We start from the raw sequence: 24,632 nt of genomic DNA, 5'->3' as shown, positions 1-24,632 counted from the left end.
GAGCCCTCAACAGTCTGTTTCCCCCAACTCTCCTTGCTGTTTAATGCTAGTGGGAGTATAGCAGCTGACCACTGAGTATAAGACTAATTGCATGGAGAGTAGGTCCATTTCTACTATGGGATACCAGGAACACCTCTCTCTCCATTTGGGCTCTACTATCATAATTCTTATTGATTACTAGAAACAGAGGGTGCTCTCAGTCCCTCTGGCCTTAGAATGACTTCTGTGGCCCAGAGGCAGACTCCTGGCATGATGCAGTTTCTGGGAGCAGAGAGAACCGGTCAGATGCAAGGTGGAATCATAGGTAATAGTCTTTCTCCAATTTATCTGGCTATTTATCACCTCTTCCTGTTGTTAGAGATAGTATATGACTAGAGAATTTGGGTCAAGTGCTGCCAGGAGGAAGGGAAAAATGAGAAATGATAGAAGGGCAGGGTTTTCTCTCCAGACCTTTGCCCTCAAAGCTCAATTCCAGCTACTATGCAGAAAGGGAGATGGAATGAACAGTGGGAAATAGGACACAAACACGAAGAGATGCTAGGTGGGTGCCCAGACCTTAACAGTAATACAAGGGTAAGGAGGTGGGGAGGAATGGGTCCTTAGGCAGTTGCATGGTCGAATAAGACTTTCTTCCCACTGCATTGTCTTGTTTAATTATGGGCAAGTGTGTGTCTTCATCTTTTAGTTTTCTTCCTTCTATTGCTCCTCTTCGGTTTCTCCTCATCTACTCAATTTTAGAATGACAATGTTCCCATGGTCCTGATCTCAGGTATTTTTCATAATTATATACTTCTCCCAGGTAATCCCACTCATTTACATAGATTAACCTCTGTTTATATATTTCTCTTTATATGTAACTTCAGACATCTCTTCTGAGCTTCAGACTTTTCATTTTGATATTCTCTTTAATATCTAAAATGTAACCTGCCTAAAATGGTCATCTAAAGCTTAATATGTCTAAAAGTGAATGCCATTGGAGTATAAACTACCTGAAGGCAGGGGTTTTGACTGTTTTTCTCACTACTGTATTTCCAGTGGCTGGAAGAGCACATGGAACATAGCACATAATAGGTGTTTAATAAATGTTTATTTAATGGATTCTTTTTTCTTCTTCCCTAAATGTCCATGTTTATCTATCTACCAACTTGGTTCTGCTCTTGGTCAGCCTGTAAGTCACCATTGACTTCTCCTTTACCTCTAGATCCAATCAGCCAGTCCTCTTGATTCTCCAAAAGATATCTCAGATTTTTATATCTGTCTCCAGATCCACTGCCGAATACTTATTAAAACTTCTTATCTGACCTAATGCACTCATCTTCTACATTTACTGCAGCAGCCTGCTACATAGACTTCTAACTTTCCTTTTACCTCCCTGCAATCTTTTCTTCACTCAACAGCCAGGGTGACCTTTAAAAACATAAATTTGATCACATAACTATTTCAAGTGAGATTTAAGTCCTTTGAAACAGGCCACCAAGGTCCTGCACCAGTCACACTGTGCCATCTCATTTGCCTTCTCCAGATACCCCTCTCTCCATTTAGTTCCTGGAACACATCAAGCTCTCACTTGCCCCCTGGCTGGCCCTTGATCATCTTAGGACTTGACTTAGGTTTTTTCTCATTCTACCCAATATGCAGTAAATATAGTTTCTCACTAAGGATTCTCTCCCCTCAGTTTGATATGTGTACTCATGGTTTTAAAATATCACTAGTCTCACAAGAGTCTGATTTCTCAGTTACCATATTAAGTATTATTTTGGTGGTTACTTTTGGGATAAACTCTTAGTTCTTTGGGAGGGCCTGAGAGTCCCTTCCTAAGTAGGTCTTGCTCACCTTCCAGATGCAGTCTCACTGACTTTCATCAGCAACCCCCATTCCCCATATGTGCATTCTGTCAATGTCACATATATAGCAGTTATTTGAATGTGTCACATTGGCCCACATCATTGTATATACCATTACCTTTGCCTGGAGTACTCTGTTTTGTCATCTGGCCCACTATGACTTATCCCTAAAGACCCAGCTCAGTTATCACCTATTTGGGAAGCATTCCCAGAAACAACCCCCCTTTTGTGTGAGTGAAGTACCCACACCTGTGCACCAGTAGACCCTGGATGTCCCTCTGTGTTAACACTTAAAATGGTACATTTGTGACTTTTGTCTGTTTCTTGTACTGGTCATGGACCCTGGAGGACAGGTCCATCTTTCTTTCGTTCTTTCTTTCTTTTTTTTTTTTTTTAACGTTGATTTATTTAATTTGAGAGAGAGAGGGAGAGATCCAGGGCTCTATCTCACATCCATGAGATCATGACTTGAGCTGAAATCAGCAGTGGGACGCTTAACCGACAGAGCCACCCAGGTGCCCTCCTTCATGTCTGTCTTTCCAGTGCATGAGAAGTGTTCATCTACATAAAAGAAAAAGCAGAATTCATTGTTTTGCTACGCATAATGTGAAGCTGCAGGTGGAAATAGAGGGAAATAATTTGCATGTATTTCGGAAAACTATTTCTAGTTCTTTCGTGAGTTCCTTTATATTTCTATTCTGACGTGAACATTATTTTAACAATATGATTCTTTCCTTCATTTCTCCCCTCCCTTCACTCTCTCTTCCTCTTCTTTTCCTTCACTACCTCCCCTCCCCCAAGTGATTTGGAAAGGTCTTGGCAGTTATTCACTTGGAATAAAGATTGAAGTCCTACAAAATAAACATAGAGCAATTAGTGATTTTAAAGTGTGTTAACCCACAAAGATTATTTTCTTTCTCTTCATGCCCATTTGGTAAGATGGTTCTCTGGGACTGTGTAATTATGGATGAATGGCACTGAAATGCTTGGACAATAATTTGTAGGAAATACAATTATGAGTAGAAGTCATTAGTGGGAGTAAATGAATAGTTTGTTGGTTAACAGGTCAATGTTGAAAGCCCAAAGTGGTTAAACATTGTATTAAATTACACATTAAGAGCATAACCCTTTTCATTTAAGCATATTTATAAGTTATTGAGCTTTTTAAACTGTATTTTTATGTTTTTTGATTTGTGGTAAAGAAAGGAAGGGAGCTGCCCAACTTGGGTTTCCTAAGAGTTCTGTGAAGTGAAATGACTCACGTTTACAATGTGGGCAATTCTTTCTTCATCTCAGAAGTCAGTGGGTTTGCTTTGTGAAGCACTTAAGTAACATTTATGAAGTAAGAAAAATAATTCTTTGAGTATCAAAGCTGATCAGGTACAGTTAATTCAGTTATTTCGGGGTTCAGGAATTCTATTACGCGTCCTGTTGTTTTGGTTCTGGACTCAGATGACCCAGTTTTAGAACTCAGTGCTGACATCTCATTATGATCAAAACTTATCCTTGAAGCATTTTGGTTTTTGAATCTGTACAATCTGTTAAAAGGAAGACAACAACAAGAAAAAAACAGTTCTTCCTTCTATTAGAACTTCTTAGCATGGGTTGGGTTTGTTTTAAGTTCTAAATAAATGTTTGTGTTGTTTTTTGTGCTTTTAGCATATTGGCCATTATATACTCATTTAGGTGTCTATTCGATGGGGGTTTGTAAGTGAATGTCCAGAAGGCAATATTCAAAATAGTTAACTCAAATCCTTATGAATTGAGCTGAGTTGAGGGCCTGTATCTGAGAGACCCCATGCAGTCTCTGTCATCCTCTTTTTTCCCATCTGCTCCTTTGTGTAAGTTTCTCCTCCCATGCAAAACAACTCAAACAAATGGCCCACAAACTAGCCACAAACCCAGGCATACCTAAATCTCAGGTGTAAACATATCTTTTGCTCAAGTAAGAACTCCACATCTCTATAGTGTCAATAGGAGGAGGTGGACATAAGGATGAGCTGAAGTGTTCCATGAAATTCAGTGGAAGAAGTGGGTCTTGAGCTGCATTTTGGAAGACTAGATCAGAGAAGGAAGGCCAGGCACACAGGTAGAAGGGGAAGAATGGGTAAAGGGATACAGGTAGGCATGATCCTGTTAAGTGAGAAGAGGCAAAGAGACTGGGTTTCCTGGAATAGAGTTTATTACAGACTCAAAGGCCGTAAAGTAGAGTCAGATTATGGAGAGTTTTAAAAATCAGAAAGGGAATTTTGGCTTTATTACTGAGTACTGTAAGCAGATACTGCAGGTTATAAATAAAGAAGGGATAAAACTAAAAAAAAAATTAGCAAGGTTTAAATAAAGAACAATGCAGAATGGTCAGAAGAAGAAAAGGTGTTTGCAGAGGGTCTAGCTCAGGTGATTATTATAATTATTTTTGACATTTGTGAGTTTCAGATGACAGTAGCTGTCCAAATGTCAATATCCACTATGTTGCTGGACAGATGATGCTGGCACTGATGAAACAACCAAGACTGATGCTTTGGTCATACACATAAATATGTTATTTTGCTATGAGAGTGAATAAGTTATGAGATAATTCTACTTTCCAAAAGTGCTATCAACATTTCAAAGGACGTATGCGTATGTTAATAGTTAAAAACACACTTCAAATATTCTCTGTGATTTTTTTTCATTCATTCTGACTTAAGTATAATTATAAGAATGATTAGTTAAGAAATACCTTTGTTGTTCCTATTCTTGATTCTGCCACCTGGAGCTTGCATGTTAATAGGTGCATAGTAGGTGTTTTTTGCATATTGATTTAGTATTGTGCACAATTGATCACAGAGTTTAAGAGCATTTTGTCTTTGATAAACATTTTCTGTGCTTGGTAGAAAATTTTCCATGCAGCCATTCAAGAATGGATCATAGAAATTCACACACACACACACATATATATATATATATATATATATATATATATATACACACACACATACATATAAATAGACTTTATTTTATTTTATTGTTACCAAAGGTTAAAAGATACAAACAAGAAATAAAATTAAAATTATTTTCTTTTGGGATGATTTATGTCTTAATTCCCACCTGCCCTATAATTAGAAATTTTGAACTCTGTAAATAATTTCAAGATAAAATTATTGCCCAAGTAAACCTCAGAAATTGCATCATTAACCTAAGGACCTTTCCAAGCCTAGACATGTGCCTGGGCACACACAGACACAAATAAAGAGGAAAGTTTAAAATAATTTGAAAATGATTTATTGTCGGCTACCTCTGTAGTTGGAGATTCAAGCATTATTATTTTACTTTAGAGCAACAAGGGAGGACAGTAAGTTGCTATGGGCTAAAGGTAAATTATGATCTATTGCAAAGGAGGAAGGAAATGTACTGAGGAAAGGAGGAGGAGTTGGGAGTAAGCCACGTGTTTTCTGCAGTGTTGCTTCAGGTAATGGCTTGAAAAAAGTCTTTGCTTTGACCCTTGTTGGAAAAGGTCAGAGTAAAATATGAGACAGACTACCTTCTTGAGTCTGATCGTTAAGGAGGAGCGTACTGGCATGGGGAAGGTCGGATGGATGCCCTGGAGCCTCATACAAACCAAGAAATCTAGAGTCTCAAGTTCCCCCATATTCCACTTTGCTTTGCAAATCCATCTTGGATACACCCAGTTCAGAATTTGAAGGGATCATTTAAATCATCAAGGCTTAGGACAACCAATCCAAGGTAATCGTGAATCAGTGCTCTCCTAACCCTATTTGTAAGTTGCACTGAAGTCTTCAGATTAGAGACTTGTTATGAACTTTTATATTCAGAGTCTAATACCCATTTGTTTTTATTTGTAATAAGAAAGAGGTGGTTAAATTTCATTTTCAAAACAGCATGATGCAGGGAATGAAAAGACTAAAGTATGTTTTAGATCTCTTATTTGAAGATCCAAGCTAGATGTTTCATAGTTATCTCATTTAGTTCTCCTAACACCTTATGTGGAAAGATCTTGCTACTTCTGCTTTGCAGCTGAGGAAACTGGGGCCCATCCTTGAGTATATTACCCTTGGTTAGAACATGGCAAAACTATGATTCGATTGTAAGTTTAGGCTGACTCCAATTCCTCTGTTTTTCACCCCATGTCATGTTCAATCCTGCGTGATTTTTATTACAACATGTGACAGAAGAGAAACCTAATATCCAAAAGCATCAGTGCTCATCAAGCCTGACGTTTGCCTTCCTGGACTCTTGTTTTACAGAATTCTTGGGCTGAATACTAGCAAATTCCTATTAACTATCAAAATGTCTAAATAAGTTTTCCTGTTTGACTTTAGGTTCACTACCAGAAGTAACTGTCACCCATCTTCGAGCAGCTGCCTATGCCAGTGACAAAGTGTTGGCTCTGGAAGATGCTGTGGACTGGCACTCTGGGGATGAAGTTGTTATCATCAGTGGAATAGGTGTCAAAGGTGCAAAACCCATTGAAGAGATGGTCATTGTGGACACTGTGCACACTACAGACCTCTATCTGAGATCACCGTTGAGGTACTGGATATCAGCTCGTCTCTGTTTAGATATAAGAAGATGAAGTCTTAACTGTGTTGGTGTCTGGACACTTATTTGTCTTTCAGTGATGTATTTTTTATATTAAATAATGCTAGATGTTTTGATAAGAAAATTATAAAGTGTGAAATGTTTGAAAGATTTAGATTTCTTAAATACGTTTCTCTTGGAAGACTCTAGAGCTTTTGTGTTATGGTTCAATCATCTGCAGAATTCCTAATTTTCACATACTTGTGCCCATAGTTCACTCTTCTGTATCTGAGCTTCTAAGGAAATAGACTCCCAAACAGAGACGCTAATCTAGTGGCTTACAATTCCTAATAAAATTTGGAGTAGTATCTTCAGATGTGTCTTTTTCTCCCCCCCCCCCCCCCCCCCCGCTTCAGATATTCTCACAACTTCACAGAGAGTTGGGTGGCTGGAGGACGCCATATTTTAAAGGTCACAGTGGCGCTGCTCAGCAGGAGTGTTACCATACGAGGAAATCTCACTACTGAGAGGATGAAGCACCTTGCTTCATGCCAGGAGGCCAATGGTTCAGAAGGTAGAGAATTACTTTGTTGAAAAGTCAATGAGTGAGAAAGAATGTTCTTACTGTCAAATGATATGTAGTATTGTTGACTTCTTTCAAAATGGAATAAACCCTTAGTCTTTGCATATTCATAATATTCTTTAATTCAGAATGGTCTTGATAAATTGTCATTTCTTCTCCTGCCTTCCACAACCTAGTGAAAGAGGTAGAGAATAGTTTCCACTTGTGAAATTATTTCTCTGGGGCAAAAATATTCTGGAAAAAAAAACAAACATTTTTGCCAGAAATCTTAACTCTGATTCCAGACCCCTTCTGAAATTCTCAGGAAAACAGTTTAATGCCAGAGTCACAGACACAGGCAGCACATTGTTACTGATTAGACTAATAGGGCTCTTCTGTTTCCCCTCACCCCCACTTTTGGAGTTTGTTTTTTGAGTGAACTACCACATACTTTAAGTAAGTGGTTGAAAAGTCAATTTATCTTCTAGAAGAATAACAGGCACTGAATCACACTGATGTGCCTATTAAACATCTATTTCAGGGATGGTTAGTTTAGTAGGTTATGTTTTGGTTTCCCAGGCTGTAGATTATGAGGCTTTCACATGTTGTGAAGATCTCATTTGTCAACTTTGGTTTAGGATGGTGTGGGTGTCAAGGATGACTCCCAGGCATGAGCTCTGGATGGATGATGAGGCTATTTAGTGAGATGGGAACAGGAACAGGTTTTGGAGTGGAAGGCTGCAGATCATGACTTTAATTTTGTACATGTCAAGACAGATGCCAGGCCAGAATCTGAGTAGAGGTGCCCTGGTAGTGTCTGGAGCCTGAAAGAAGTGTCATGGCTGGAATTAAGGTTTGTGTCATGTCTACATATAAATGCATGTGGGTGTAATATTGAAATGTGGTTGGGTGAGAGGGACCTTGAGTCCACCCTTCACCACCCCAGTCACCTAGCTCTCAAACATGTCATTCTGAAAAAGGTTTGGATACAGTGGATTAGAATCCAGTGACTGCCAGCTTTAACAAGTCTTCTGAAATGGAATCTGCATTCTGTTCAAACCATTTTGGTAGTTCTCATACAGGTATTCTCAGACCATATTGCCCAAAACATTACCTTTGATTATGCTGCTAGAGAGATGATACTTTTAGGTTTTGGCCATTTTAGGTCTGTTGGCTCCTAATGGAAAAATCCCCAATTTCACAACTCTTAAATGTAATTACAAAATTCTTAAAATAAAACAAATTCATAGACATTCATTAAAAAAAGTAACATATCACTCGACTTTCTTTGTGTGGGGCTTAGGTGAGGAAACAAGGTAGCCAAATAAATAATATGAGACCTAGTCACTCAAAAAATTATGGATCACTGGCATAATAATCAAAATTGTGGTAAAGCATACAAATATGAAACACCTCTTCACTTACCTCTTATATGTTTATTCCTGGGTGTTAGCAAATTATTCACTGTGGAATGGTACATCATTTTTTATTTGTAGCATTTTGGTTTATTAATATGAATAATGAAGAAATACTTCAGAAGTTGATTTTGTACCCGTTCTGAGGTTAGTTCATGCCACCAAATGCCACGTGTCAACAGAAGGTATCCTGGATCCCGAGGCCACAATACCCTGTTGCAGTGGTACCCTGAGTGCATTATGGTGTTGCAATTTGTTATCCTCACTAGGGAAGGGGCTGGGAAGGAGGTATTGAGGGTGCAGGTGGGGAGGATGTCACTCAGTTACTTCTCTGGAGACCTGTGCCATTTCTGCAGTGGTATTATTGCTAAGTCCCCAAACTGCAAAGCAACAAAATAAAGGGGAAACCCCATTGGACAGCATAAGACTAAAAAGAGCTGTGATTACATTCAGCGCTCACATTTCTTCCCTACAATTATCAACCACGAGAAGGTCATTTTATTGCATGCTCCCTCCAGGGGATCTTTTGGATTGAAATAAGCATCTATTTAGGTTGGGTTTGTGGGTTATAGTCAACCTCTTTGTGACAGTAATTAAGGTGATTGATTTGGGGGCTTCTGGAAATAATAGAGTGAAGGCAACATCATGTCCTAGTTATTGGATGTTTTAATTAATAATCCAAAGAGGAAAATCAAAGTAAAAGGGAAATAAGATTATTAAATGAAACAAACAATAATCGTTTGTCCTTTGCACCAACGGTACCTTTCCTACTGGATGATTTGTCTGGAAGCATGTTGCACATGCTTCAGGTCCCCCTGACTTCATTCTATGTTTCAGGTAATTTACAAGACTGTTTATATTCCAAGAGTGAGAAGATGCTGGGATCCAGGGATCTGGGGGCCAGAGTCATTGTTCAGTCTTTCCCAGAGGAGCCCAGTTGGGTCCAGTTGAAGGGAGTGCAGTTCCGGGACTTGGGGCAAGCCTTCCATCGGCAACTGAGCTCACTGACTCTGGTGGGAGCTCTGAGAGGTAAGCGGGTCCAGGTCTATGACTTCTTCTTCTTCTTTTTTTTTTTTTTCCTCTCTTCTTCCGTGTTCAAGGCTCTACATTCAGGGTACATGGGAGGTTCAAAGATGGATAATTATACTCTAGACCTGTGGTTCTCTAATTTTAGTATGCCTAACAAAAATTATTTTGGGAGTTTACTAAAATTTAGAGTTAGAGACTCTGTCCTGAAAAATTCTGGTGTAAGCTAGGCCTAGCAATCTGAATTTTTAACAAGCAAACCTTGTGATTCTAGAAAAAGTAGTCTGTGGAGTACACTTTGAGAAACATCACTATAGGTACAATAGACAAGGAGCTAACCACATCTTGAATCCTACCTCTGTCATTTACTAGCTTTGTGATTGCAGGCAAACTGACATTAAATAGTACACATAATCACTTTTATGAGAGCCCAGGTGCAGCAGAAAGCATTTCCATGTGAAACGGTCCTAACTCAGAGGAATCTTCTGCTTGGAAAAGTGGGAGTGAATGGGCTGAGGACCAGGTAGTTTCCCTGGGCCCATTGAGCAGGCAGATGGGTGCAGATCTTGGCCAGATCTAAAGACATAAGAAGGGAACAGGAAGCATCAAATGCAGACAAGAACAACTAGGTGAAAAACAGAAACAGAATCAGAAAGGAAGAATATGACCAGATGTAGATAAAGGTACTGAAACCAAAGTTGGAGAGACATAGGAGTATTCAAGGCAATATCAGAAGCTAATATGCAAAGATCCAGAGATGCTAAGTATTCAAGATAGCAGCTCTCATTCTGAGTTACCCTCCCCAGCACCTCTAACACTGACACAGTCAAGCTTTGCTTTTCTTGAAAAGGGATGGTGTTCTGAGGGTAATGTCTGACAAAGATTATCAGGGCATACTTGGTGGTTCATGTGGGCCTTGAGAGATGCTAAGATTTCAACAGGCAATGCCAAAGTAATCATTGAGCTCAAGTAAGCATTGAGGGCAGAATCCTGACACCTGCAGCATTTTTTTTCTTTATTCACCTGAAATCATATGCAAACCAAGGACCTCTATTTATACTAATTTGCCAAATCTTTTCTATATTATTTATTTTTGATATTTAGGGAGATGGTTTCTAACATGGCTCCTTCCCTAGCGCCCTGGGATGATCAGTATCTTTGTGCACTACTCTCTGGTTCTTTGATCTCCTGGTGCGTATAATGCTTCAGAAAGTTTGATGGGGCCCCAGCTCCAGTATAAGTCAGGGTTGCAGTCACATATGAAGTATCAATTGAACATAATCAAAATCTTCCTTGCTCAAAAATCAATCTGCCTCCTCCAACCTACTTCAGAATAGCTACACTTTTATCTATTTGAAAAAAATTTAATGTTTATTTATTTTTGAGACAGAAAGAGACAGCATGAGTGGGGAGGTGCAGAGAGATAGAGACACAGAATCTGAAGCTGAGCTGTTAGCACAGAGCCTGACATGGGGCTTGAACTCAGGAGCCATGAGATCATAACCTGAGCTGAAGTCGGATGCTTAACCAACTGAGTCGCCCAGGGGCCCCTTAAATTTGGTTTTATTTGAAAAGTGTTCAGTGCCTTAAAAGTTTGAAAGTCACTGAATTAATACATTATCCCCTATGGGTCTCTGTTGAAGTGCAGTTGACTTTCCTGGGAGGGGTTATCATATTAACCCAGAGGTTAGAAACTTCCGGCATGCTTGCCAAAGAATCTTTTATTGTTTCATGCCCTGAAGGCCCTTGTACCCTGTGTGGCCAGTTGCTCCCAGCCACTAGAGTTAGAGGGTGTTGGAATCCTTGCTACTTTTACAGGTTTACCAGTCCCTAAATTCCACGTATAATAGCTCTAAAAACACATTAGTACTTACTGGTTGTTCAGATTGGCTGGCCTATATTGAATGAATGGTACAATAGCTATCCAGACTCAGGAAAAGTCTGCAGCAGGCAGTTGCCTACAGAGGTGGATGGGTTAACTTATTGGTGAGTGATGTGAGCGTACCTGACACGAGAGGAGCCAAGATGGAGGGGAATGTGAAAGCTCAGTGTCTATGGTGACACAGTTGAGAATTTTCTGGATAGCTCCAATTTATTTATTTTTATTTACTCCTTTAAATGTTTATTTACTTTTGAGAGAGAGAGTGAGAGCGCGTGCATGCACAAGCAGGGGGCTGGGGCAGAGAAAGAGGGAGACATAGAATCCAAAGCAAGCTCCAGACTCTGGGCTATCAGCATATAGCCCTACTTAGGGCTCAAGCTCATGAACCTTGAGATCATGACCTGAGCTGAGTCAGATGCTTAACTGACTGAGCCACCCAGGCGCCCCTGGAGAGCTCCAATTTAAAAGTCAAATTATCTTGTAAACCAAAGTAATTTTTTCAGTACTTCAAACATTTGATATTTGTACAGTATCTCCCACTACGTGGAAATAATACAAAACTCCTTTATCAGGGTTTATCCTTTAATTAGCCATTATTGTTTTAATGTAAGTTTTCTATACTGGAATGAAGTTACACAAATACAGAATTAGTTTCATTCATCGGTATGTCTTCAGCACAAGGCCCAAATCCTGAAATATGTTGATAGTCATTAACTGTTTGTTCATTGACTGATTCAGTTTGCATAACTTGATTGAGCAGGGGGGTACATGAAATATACCCATGGAGCTGATGTAATGATTTTAATAAATGTCTATTTGTTTTAGCATAGTAGAGGTATTTCCCTTTTGCTTTCATAAAGCTACCACATTCCAATGTGAGAATCATGATCCTCAGGTTAACCTCTGACTTTGCTTCCATTTTGGAATAAGAATCTCTGCCTGTCTTGGGCCAAGGATATTATTGCCTGGTAAGTTAAAAAAATTATGTCACAGCTTGAAGAAATAATGAGTGTATCTCCTCAGGGAAGATGTGATTTTCAAAGATCAGGTTTGGTCCTTTAGGAATATTCTTCACATTGTCCTTGGCTTCTCTCTAGTCACTGTCTGTCTTATTGTGATGAGGATTGATACCAACGATGGTGGCCAATTGGAAATCTTGACAGCTATGTGTTCTTTGGTAGTTTGGCCATACTGTATCTTTCTCAGATGGTTTTCTCTCTAACATCTGACTCTTGGATTCCACCTTCCTTATCTCCGGTATCTTTGAGGCTCATTGGCCTGTTTACTTGATTTGGTTTCTCCTTCCAACTCCTCATTTCCTGAGTTTCATTATTGTGTGGGAAGATGTTCTTAGTTATATAATAGTTTGATTTGAAAATGATTTTCAGAATCTGAGGAGCCATCAGGATTTATTTCAAATGTTTGCCTTACTCTTTCTTGTTCAGATTCCTATATCCAGGGCTGCACAGTGTGGAGCTCTTTCAGTAGAGGCCTCAGCATGTCAAGGACCTTGGGCCTGAAGGTGGACAGTAATACATTCTACAATATTTTAGGCCATGCCCTGCTTGTGGGTAAGTGATGAGCTTGTTTAATTTTGGCATTCCTGAGTAGGATAAATTCTTTTTCAAAAGGAATTTTCCCAAAATTTGAATTCCTAATCTATAAAATAGCCTCTGATCAGTACAAATAGGCCATAGTTTAAAATTCTGAATTTCAGGGGAGCCTGGGTGGCTCTGTAGGCTTAGTGTCTGACTTTGACTTAGGTCATGGTCTTGCCATTCCCGAGTTTAAGCCTTGCACTGGGCTCTGGGCTGACAACTCAGATTATGCTCACAAGCAGAGACTGGGATTCAGATTCTGTGTCTCCCTGTCTCTGTGTCCCTCCCTCCTACTTGCACTCTCTCTGTCTGAAATAATAAAAAAATTAAATTTAAAATTCTGAATTTCAATTTACCCATCAGTAATTAGCTTCCTAAACTTTACCAATAAGAAACTGATCTTTTAAAGGTGACCTTTCGATTCAGGTTTAATAAATACGAAATGAGAGGTTTTCAAATTTACTGTCCGCAATTTCCACAATAATTCAAAGTCATGTAAATAAATCTCTGTAGTCTCATGGTATGTTAAACCTTGATGTTGGACATGGAGTTAAAAATCCTGAATTCTGTTCTCAGCTGCTCCTTAGGCTTGCTAAAGAAGCTCATGTTTCAGAAACGTCTGCTTCATCACTTGTATCCATTTTTTCTCCTAAAGTTTATTCCCCTTGCAGAACCCAGAAGTATTCTTAGAAAACTCAAATTGCATCATATCACTCATCCTTAAAAAACTTTAAGAATTTCTTATTGCTCTTAGATTACAGTCCTAAATCCTTAACCTGGCTTAGAAGATTACCTCCGTGGTGCCTGGGTAACTTAGTTGGTTAAGTGTTGCACTTTGGCTCTGGTCATGATCTCCCTGCTCATAAGTTTGAGCCCTGTGTTGGGCTCTGTGCTGACAGCTCAGAGCCTGGAGCCTGCTTCAGATTCTGTGTCTCCCTCTCTCTCTGCTCCTCCCCTGCTCATGTTCTGTCTCTGCCTCTCTCTCAAAAATGAGTGAACATTAAAAAAAATTAAAAAAGAAGACTCCCTCCATGATTTCACCTATATTAATATTTGTAAACTTGTCCTGCTCTTTTTCTATTCCTTTGTATTCTAGCTACCCTATTTTACTTTAATTCTTTCAAAAGACCACTTTTTTTTTTTTTTTTTTTTTGTCTCAGGGCTTTTACACAAGCTTTTCCCTCTGCTCATTGTCCTCCTATAAAGTTTTCTCTCCCACACTCCTAAGTCAAGTCCCTCTATTTAAGCTCTTTTAGTCCCAATCATTATTTATTGATTTAAAATTATTATCTACCATGTTTCTAATCATATGATTAATGTCTATTTGTATCACCAGCTTTCATGTGAACATTGTTTCCTTAGCATTTAGCACATTAACTAGTGCATTGTAGATCTATTTGTTGAAAGAAATGAATTAATTAATAAACAAAGGGTCTTTGAATATATTGGAATACAAAAGGAAATCAGAGGTTTCAATGAAAGTGAGCCTCTAACTGGATTTGTTAAATAGTATTTTATATTTAAATTAATTCTGTGATACCATCAGTGGGGACATGTATGTGTTTCATTTAAGAATGATCTGTCGAGAAAAAAGCTATAATGTCCTAATCCTGAGAGGGAAACTGTTGAGTGAGAAAATATGGATCATATAAATTTGCTTTAAAACAAACTCCAGCTCTAAAAGACAAAGAGCTAAGGATAATAGTGGCAATCACGTGCAGGAAAATCTTTTGATTGGGAAAGGACAGCTACAGGGCAGTTAAAATAACGGGTGTAGGATTGACTTTGTCTATTCTTACTTTTGTCTGTGTGAGGGGAAACGTTTGCTGAAACCTGGAGCAGAAGTGCAGGAAGGTACCCTAACGATATTAATTTAGCAGAAAACAGTTACGTGGAATAGACATTAACTAGGCAAGAAGAAAACCTGCAGGAGGAATTTAATTTAGCCCTTAATGTTTATTGTGAATTAGAGGCTCTGGACATCTATTATACTGCAGGTGATGAAATTAGAATGTTTGTTTATTAGTGTATTATAAAGTACTCGATTTCATGCAAAATGAGTTTGTAAACCCAGATTCATGAAAACGGGGAGCCAAATACCTAAATACCTAGTGAGGAGAAGGGTCTGTGGGGCTGCTCTTTACTGATGTCACATACATGGTTAATCGTTCTCTATAGCATGGCCCATGCTCTTTCATTCTCTTCTATTCCAAACTTCATTGGTTTAGGCATGAGGGTCCCAGGTACTGTCCAGCCTGTTGTTCCAGAACATTCCACATCTTCCAGGGGAAGAGTGTAGCCTGCAGAATAGTTGGTAGCCAATTTGAACAGCTAGGGGAGGGGCTGGAGCTGACACATGGACATGTGGCATTTGATCATGGAGACACTTAAACTATTCCTAAGAGGTGAAATATTACATCTGTTTCTTTGTTCTGTATTTTTTTAGATGAACTTCTGATTCACTACAATACTCTAGAACTGAAAATCCTGTATAATCTGTTTCTCTTTGTATGGTTCATAGATTAAAAACATAAAAACAAATTTAAAATAAGGCGCAGCCGGAATAAGAACTAGCGTTGCCATATCCCTCGGTTTTCTGGGGGGCATGAAATGTGCTGAATGAAGTAACATGACCTTTTGTTCTCAGGTACAGACATGGACAGAAGATATACCTCTTGGGAGGCTACTTCTGAAAGAAAAATTGGTAAATATGTAAAGTGCTTTTAAATCCATTACATCATGCTTAAGTTGTCATGTATTTGATAGACGGGCCTGATGGCAAAATTTTAGGTACCTTAATTTGTGAAACATACTGAACATTTTATATATATATATATATGCATATATATATGAATATATATATGCATATTTATGTGCATATATATATTTATGAATATATATATGCATGTATATTTATGTATGCATTATGTAAACCATAACGTGCATTAGTAGAAGCAAGACCATCAAGTTATATAAATTTTAATTATGTTTGTGACTCCCCTGGGTTTGATTTGTCTTTTCTTAAATTAGCCTGGCCAGTACAGGGAAATATAATAAGAAACAATGTGATCATCAGTGTTTCTGGCACCGAAGGACTCTCCAGTCCTGAAATGTTGACGCCATCTGGTATCTATATTCGCAATCCCACCAACGTTGTCGAGGTAAGATCTGTAGTTCTCCCAGGAAGCTCAGAGCTGAGAGGCCATAAAATTAACTCCGAAAGTTATTTGGAATGGTGGCAGTGGTAGAATGGTAGAAAGTGTTTACTTGGTGCATACTAGTATCAAGAAACAACTTAATGATTTTTATGGTAAACAAGTGCTTTAGAATAAACGTAATCATTTCTCTCAGAATTCCTGTGAACACTCTTTGAAGCAATATCTATAGGTAGCAAAACAAAGTAGATATTGGTTACTTTCTGGTCCTTTCGATTAACGCAAACTACAATATCTTCCTGAGTTGTCTGCTGTGGTTGCTGATTTTTGTCTCAATTCCAATAATAATTACTCATTAAATCTTCATTATCTTCCTGTATTAATGTGTTCATATTGTTGCTCTTTTGGAATGTTTATTTGTTTTGAGAAAGAGAGTGAGGGAGGGAGCATGAGCAGGGGAGGGGCAGAGAGAGAGAATCCAAAGCAGGCTACACGCTGTCAGCACAGAGCCCGATGTGGAGCTCAATCCCATGAACAGTGAGATTATGACCTGAGCCAAAATCAAAAGTCAGATGCTTAACTGACTGAGCCACCCAGGTGCCCCATATATTGTTACCCTTTAAGAATATTCAGAACTGAGGGTCAGCAAAGTCATGAGGTATATGAGATCACATCAGATTCCAAGACAAATAAAGCACACTCTGATGACCTTTTTTATCCTATTATTTAGTACAACTTAATGTTACTTTTTCTGGGCAAATTTCTCCCTAAACTCTGAGAAATTAATGTTTTAGAGTACAGTTTAACCATAGATCCACGAATGAAGAATTACATCAGAGTAGGAGGGAAGGCCATTTAGTTTTGCCTTTATTAATTTTTTTTAAAGTTTATTTATTTATTTTTTTTTTTTTGAGAGAGTGAGCAGGGGAGAGGCAGAGAGACAGAGGGAGACAGAGGATCCCAAGCAGGCTTCTTGCTGTAAGTGCAGAGCCAGACACAGGGCTCGAACTCACAAACTGAGAGATCATGACCTGAGCCAAATCGAGAGTTGGCTGTTTAACTGAGTGAGCTACCAGGCGCCCCTCATTTCCCCTTTTAATGATTCTATCCTGTGGATCATGTCCCGAAGGGTTAAAGGCCTCTCAGTCTTCTAGGACACTCATCTGAGCATCTATTGAGTCATGACAATTGTGCCAGATTTCTGAGGAACCCAGAGAATGCACTTCTGTCTCTGTCTCTCTGATCATCTGTTCTTAATTACTTTTAGCTGAATACCCCCTAATAAAAGTCATGGTTATCTCCTCAACCTTCTTCCAGACTCTTAATTACATTTATTCCAAGCACAGCACTTGCACACCACGTTAGATGCCTAATAGGGACAGCTAATATGCCAGTAAGGAAAGGAGGCAGAACTGCTTTGATTGAAGGAAACCAAACTTTAGACCCAGAACAACAAGAGCAGCATTTAACTTGTTGGCGATCATGGGGCTTGTTGTGCAGTTACGCTGGCAGCTTTGGGGCCCAAAGAGCTGTGTTTTTGTACACTTCTCAGACTGCATAACTTGACTGCATTGAAATACCCAGAGGAAAGTTGTCCCATTCATCTTGCTGCATGAGGCTGGAGTGTATCTAAGTCCTGCATCGAATGCCAGGGGTGCTGTCCATCTGCCTTTGCTCCACTGAGTGGCACAGTGTACCACAGGCAAGTGTCCTGGCCACTTGTCTGCTGGAATAATTGTGTTGGTTCTGTGTGCAGAGGACCAGAGGGCCATCTAAAAAGCTGATACGTCACCTGAGCTTTTGCAGACCTGTGAACGGTACCAAGTCAGCAATGAAAAAATGGAGTCCAAAGCAAGCTGTTTGTTTCCCATTACATGCTATTTCTGTTCATTTACTTACCTCCTTTTATATCTACTGTACAAAAATGAAAACGAGTGCAACGTATATGTTTGGAGGATGAGGTTTTAGTTTAAGCTGGTAGCACAGGCTCATTAAACTATTCCTTAGTGTATTCCTGACATTTTCATCTTTGATGACCTTAGAAGTCTGTAGTTCTCTTTTCATTAGCTTATCAGCTTTTAGACCCTAGCACAGTGTCTGAAATATACTAGTTGTTCAGTAAAAATTAATTGGATATAATTAATGAATGTAAGTGTAACTCTATACTTAAAGCATGGAGGGAGCAAAGAGAAAAGTAAAGAATAGATTCCAAGATACCACAATCATTTTGATGACTGAAAAATAGCATGTTTAATCTGGGGCAGCATTTAAATACTGTGGGACTTAGCTCTCAGTGTTAAATCTCGCACAGTACCCTGCAGTTTTTTTAGCTGTGTGCTGTCTCTTTTGTATTCTGTTGTCTAGAATATATCAGCTCTAAAGACATAGGTGATAACTGGGTGTATGTGGCAAAACCTAAAAATTATGAACTCCTCTTGACCCTTTGGGCCAATGAAAGCTATTTCACTCACTGAGCAAGCTTTAAGTTCACGTTTATTAAGTGTATCCTATATGGATGGTGCACAGACAATTTTGAAAATATTTTAGAAACAGACCTTAATTCCAAAGGGATGGTAAGGAAGCTACAATAATGATGTGTGTGTGTGTGTGTGTGTGTGTGTGTGTGTGTGTAAGTGTGTAATACGTGGAATAGGTAGAGATGTTGTAGAAAAACCTGCTGCCTTGTAGTGTTGTTCTGGTATTCAGGACAGAGACATTCCTGTACTCTGAGGAACTGTTACATAGGTGGTGGCTTCTGTGTCTTATTATGTGAGTAGTTTAGAGCCAGACTACCCCTAAAGGGAGCGTAGTCAAGTTTTGTGTGCTTAGTTTTTGTTTCCTTTTCTCCTGCTTTGTTTTTAAGTGTTCTTGTGGTTTGGCAAAAATATACATTTTTTAAACGTTTATTTATTTATTTTGGGAGAGAGAGAAAGAGAGAAAGAGAGCATGCACGTGCAAGTGGGGGAGGGGCAGAGAGAGGAGAGAGAGAGAATCCCAAGCAGGCTCTGCACTGACAGCCTGATGCAGGGTTCGAGCTCATGAGGAGTGAGGTCATGACCTGAGCCAAAATCAAAAGTCAGATGCTTAACCGCTGAGTTACCCAGGTGCCCCTGGTAAAATACTTTTTTAAAAGTCATTGTATTTGTGTGATTTATTTGGATTTTTCATTTTTGTTTCCTTAAGCTTTTAATTCTGAAATAGTTTTAGACTTAGAAGAAGTTGCAAAAACATAACCAAGAGTTTGTCTGGACCCTTCCCCAGCTTTCCCCAGTGATACCATAACCATAACCATTGCCATATCCCTCAGTATGGTATCCCTCAGATACCATACCATAACTGTCACGATATCAACCATCAACATAGCAATATCAAAACCAGGAAGTTGACATTGGGGCAGACTATTAACTGTATTGAAGCCCTTATTTGGACTTGAAGAAAGTGACTTAATCCTAGTGGCTGGACAACCAATGGTGATAGCCTAAACCCTTCCTCTCATATATAGGAGACTGACCTCAAAGTCTCTGGCCTGGTGGGCAGGCAGGGAAGAAACAGTTGGTTCTTAAATGTCTGCAGTGATTTATGGTTACACATGATTCCAGTTTCCCCTGACCCAGAACCTAGGACCAAATGCTCTGCCATAGTGCACAGAATTCACCTTGGCTTCCAGTCAGCCAACCCAACAGCTCACTTGTCTTCAACCCTGCATAGGACGAGGGGATTTCAAGTGTGATATTTCTTTTTAGCTTTAATACCAACAAGTGGCCTGCCTGCCTCCCTGCCCAGGCTGCAGCTGAGCCAAGCCCGGGACAGTTTCTCTGTGAAGCAAAACCTGAGCTTTGTGTCTTCTTGCTAGTGATAGGATATTCAAGCATGCTATTCCTGTTTGAGTATCTGAGGCACTTGTGGTATGTATTCCTCTGAATACTCCTTATGTAGGTCTTTGCCATGCTTTTCAAAACAGATTGGTGGTGGTTCTTCCATGCTTCACCTGTGGCATTTAGGGCATTCCATTTTCAGGATATCTTCCCTTGACCATCTAGCATCTGAGTCTGTGACTCCATTTATGGGGATTTCATTATCTGTCCAGAGGCTCCATCACTCTATCTTTTCAGTAGACATAACCTATGTCAACCTCAGGCTGAAAGTCTTTGCTCTCAAATATCCAGGGACTGTTCACCTTCAGAGCGCTAGAGTATCCCATGTTTATGTAGGCACTGGAAATTTCCCATGACCAGACTCCTGTTTAGGATAGTCCGTGGAAAAACCCTGGAGACAAGCCCTTTGGAAACATCCATTTAATTTGAGGGGAATTTGTTCTGGTTTGTGAATCAATTTTGTAAGGAATTCTGTGTTTAAAGGCCAATTTCAGTTCTCTAGCTCTCCCCACTCAATAGCTAATGTATATTTAAGAGCTGCCTGAAGGGTTAACTCACTTTTTTTTCCTAGTGATTATAGATGCACACCTCAAGGAGCTGGCTTACTTGGGCAGTTAATTTCTCTCTGGAATTTCTCTTGCTTGAATGTCCATAATACATTGACTTCCGCAAAGAATTGATTTCCACACAAAATTCCCTGCTTGCCTTAAACCCTTCCCCACAAGCCGCCGGCTGCCTGCATAAATATGTGGTTTTTCCTCATGAATCATTTGTAGCATACCCAATTGGAATGGAGAGTAAAAAGGGCTGGGAAGTAATGTGATCTGACTGTTCAAGTGCTTCTTTTATGAGAAAAGTGAGCCTTACCAGCTAACAGAAGACCAAAGTTACAATATTCTGCCCAACTAAAAATGCACTTGGAAAGCATTTATATTTATGTATGTGTTCACCCAGATGTTCCATAAATGCTAATGACAGTAGGGCAGGTGATTCTACAAATCTATTCATTCACTCAAAATACGTACTCTCTGACCACCTGTCTGGCAAAGGTGATGAATATGGATGTAATTCTTGGAATATATTCTTGAAATATTTGAATCTTTTCCCTCCTGGGAGAGTCTTGGTAATGAATGAGCATTTCATTGGTAATGATATAGAGGTGTACGTCCAAGTGAGATGTACCTTTCTCATTGTTTATATACTTGCAGAAAAAGTGGGGGTTTAAGAAGCTCCCATTCTCTAATTCTTAGTGCTTATATACTCATGGGCTTTCCCATGGCTCGTACGTGTGCTAGAGACATAGCCCGCAATGCGGGCTGTGTGGAAGGTGGAACTTCACATGTACTTCCCTGAGGAAAGTTCTGTTCATGTAATCGTAACAGTCAGTAACCATGTTACTTCCTTGTGTTTCTGTGAGGGCTGAAGAGATACATTGGGTGCTTGTATTTGCCAACCCAGCCACAGTTGTTCTTTCTGAAGTTGAGAATCATGAGCACTTATCCTGTTTGCTAGCAAGAGGAAAGAATTGAGATAGCTGGATTTGATGCTAGTAAGTGTTCTTTTTGGAAATGCCTAATGCCAGAGTTGCATGTTTAAAAAGATATAAATGTTGGTCTTTCCACCAAAATTTGGATATGTGCTAGTGGAGAGTGGGTTATTTCAACAACACCTAGTGCTAGTCTAGATCAGGTTTCTCAGTCATGGTAGTATTAGTATTTTGGGTGCTATAATTCTTTTTTTTTTTTTTTGTAAAGTTTATATATTTATGTATGTATGTATGCATGTATTTATTTTGAGATAGTGGATGAGCAGGGGAGGGACAGAGAGGTAGAGAATCCCAAGAAGGCTCCATGTTGTCATTGCAGAGCCTGATACGGGGCTTGATCCTATGAAATCAACAGTCAGATGCTTAACTGACTGAGCCACCCAGGAACCCCTCAGGTGCTATAATTCTTTGTCGTGAAAGGCTGTGCTCTGTACAGCAGCATTCCTGGACTATGCCACCCCAAGATGATTGGAGTCTTAGGGAAGGCCCAGGTTTCCTTAAGTCATGTTACCATCTTAAATAGTAATTCAACTTCATATTCCATCATGTCCAAAAGTCACTTGTGCCAAGTTCCGTGTGGTAGATGAGACATGTGATTAGAATTGTAAATGGCCTCAGGAAATTGGAGAAATGCTCAGAATCCTAAATAATGAAGTACAGGAGGAAAGAGGCCACTAGTCCACAAAGAAAGAAAACAGTGTGTATGTAACTGAGTTAAAAATGAGGAACGGCTGGCTAATTAAAAATACCCAGGATGAAAGAGCCTTCAGGCACACAGTGAATAACAAGCTGAAGTTAAGGAAACAGCATTGTGGTTGTGTCAGCATGTGCTGGCTCCTCGATCAGGTCCTTGCTGATGCCTACTGGTCAGGCTTCCAGTGTCAGTGGAGCTTTCAGAGGACTCTGGTCCTCACTTATGCTTCCCAGGAGGCAGAAGTCCTCCAGGGATTAGGGCACTGGGGCATTGGTTCCTCTTCTCACATGAGGCAGAAGTTGAGGATTGCTGGTTTTAAAACAACTTGTTTGAGTTTTCCTGCATGTTGACTTTACTTGGTTGTGTGTGTGTGTGTGTGTGTGTGTGTGTGTGTGTGTGTGTGTGTGTATGTATCTAGCTTCCTAGTGGAACATGTAGCACACCTAGAGAGGACAAGGCTCTTGAAAGTCCCCTTCTGTAGAGTACTGCTTTTAATGACTGCCAGTTGGCTACTCAGGTTCAGAGAGCTACCTTTAATAATACCTAAACTTCTTTCATTTAGGAAATGAAGTCAATAAAGTATTAGTCTAGAATGAGTGAAACTATGGGCTGAAATGAGTTTACTCAACCTAAGGATAGAGAACAGCTACAAGTAAAAGAGTGTCCTTGGAGTCTCTACTGTTGGTCCTCCTGTGCCCACAATGGAGTAAAACTCCTTAAGCTGTATGAAAGGCTGTGACAGAGAGCTCTGCCCCTGAGCAGGCCAGAACTTCCTCCTTCAGTTTTAACACTTTTTTGTGTCCTGTCCTAACATCATTATTCATCATGACATGCGTTAGTGTTCCATAGACATTGCTGACAAATCTCAATCTTTTCTTTCTTTTGTTTTTTTGATAATGTATTGTCAAGTTAGCTACCATACAGTGTATACAGTATGGAAGATATTTACAAATGACATATCAGATAAAGGGTTAGTGTCAAAAATCTATGAAGAACTTACCAAATTCAACACCCAAAAATAAACAATCCAGTGAAGAAATGGGCAGAAGACATGAATAGACACGTTTCCAAAGAAGACATCCAGATGGCTAACAGACACATGAAAACATGCTCAACATCACTTATCATCAGGAAGACACAAAGCCACACTGAGATATTACTTCACACCTGTCAGAGTAGCTAAAATTAACGACTCAGGCAACAACAGATGTTGGTGAGGATATCGAGAAAGGGGAGCCCTCTTGCATTATTGGGAATGTAAACTTGTGCAGCCACTCTGGAAAACAGTGTGGAGGTTCCTCAAAAAATTAAAATTGAATCACCCTGTGGCCCAGCAATAGCACTACTAGGAATTTATGCAAAGGATACAGGAGTGCTGATTTATAGGGGCATATGTACGCCAATGTTTATAGCAGTGCTATCAACAATTGCCAAATTATGGAAAGAGCCCAAGTGTCCATCCATGGATGTAATGGATAAAGAAGATGTGATACACACACACACACACACACACACAGGAATACTATTCAGCAATGAAAAAGAATGAAATCTTGCCATTTGCCACAACGTGGTTGGAATTGGAGGGTGTTATGCTAAGTGAAATAAGTCAGTCAGAAAAAGACGGATATCATATGTTTTCACTCATGTGGAATTTGAGAAACTTAACAGAAGATCAGAGGGGAAGGGAAGGAAAAATAAGTTAAAAACAGAGAGGGAGGCAAACCAGAAGAGACAGAGTACAAACTGAGGGTTGATGAGGGTGGGTGGTGGGGGGGGGTTGGGAAAATGAGTTATGGACACTGGGTTTTCAATTAGCAATAATCACGCCTCAGATAAACCTCATTGGGTACAATACTGCCACTGTGCAAAGCTTGAGTTATGGGTATTGAGGAGGGCACTTGTTGGGATGAGCACTGGGTGTTATATATAAGTAATGAATCACGGGAATATACTCCCCAAATCTCAATTTTTTCTTCTGTTGTTCAAAACAACTATGTCAGTAGACAGTCCTCATTAACTTTATGTCGATGTCTTGATAATGCTCAATCCCATAATGCTGGAGTTTAAGACCCCTCATCTTCCTTAAACATACTCTTCAAAATGTCTTTTCCTGTTGACTACTGGGAATTAGCTCACATCCTCACCCATGTGACTCTCTGTGCCCTCTGAGCTGAGCATACTGTTTTTCCATTTGCTAGGAATGGTAGGGATTTTATACTGTCTGGAATTTTGGTGTGAACAGAACAACTCTTAGTTAAGTCTGAACTGAAAAATGATGTTCAATTTTTAGGAAATCTATATTTATGTAGCAATATCAAACAATACTCCAGTCTTGTCCAACAGATTTTACCTGGTATCTGAAGGGTTAAGTTACTCTTTTCTCATGACCACAGATGCATCTTTCAAGGAGCTGATTTACTTAGACACTTAATTAATTTTTCTCTAGAATGTCTCCCACTAGAATGTCCATGATACATTGACTTCTGCAAAGAATGTTGCTCAGTATATTTTATC

General features: G+C 39.5%; 1 protein-coding gene and 1 pseudogene across 1 annotated transcript in view; one reads left to right on the top strand and one right to left on the bottom strand.

Annotated features, from left to right (window-relative positions):
- The window catches only part of PKHD1 (PKHD1 ciliary IPT domain containing fibrocystin/polyductin), a 486,267-nt gene that overhangs the window by 190,381 nt on the left and 271,254 nt on the right, over positions 1–24,632 (top strand). The window contains 6 exon segments of the mRNA XM_030315703.1: positions 6,167–6,377; positions 6,782–6,939; positions 9,180–9,371; positions 12,696–12,821; positions 15,496–15,552; positions 15,879–16,009. Of these exon segments, the coding sequence (XP_030171563.1) occupies positions 6,167–6,377; positions 6,782–6,939; positions 9,180–9,371; positions 12,696–12,821; positions 15,496–15,552; positions 15,879–16,009 (875 nt within the window).
- On the bottom strand, positions 23,906–23,990 carry LOC115515188 (annotated as a pseudogene).

The sequence above is a fragment of the Lynx canadensis genome, chromosome B2 (assembly GCF_007474595.2).
Source record: "Lynx canadensis isolate LIC74 chromosome B2, mLynCan4.pri.v2, whole genome shotgun sequence".
NCBI lineage: Eukaryota > Metazoa > Chordata > Mammalia > Carnivora > Felidae > Lynx > Lynx canadensis.
This window is presented reverse-complemented; position numbering and strand designations above follow the sequence as displayed.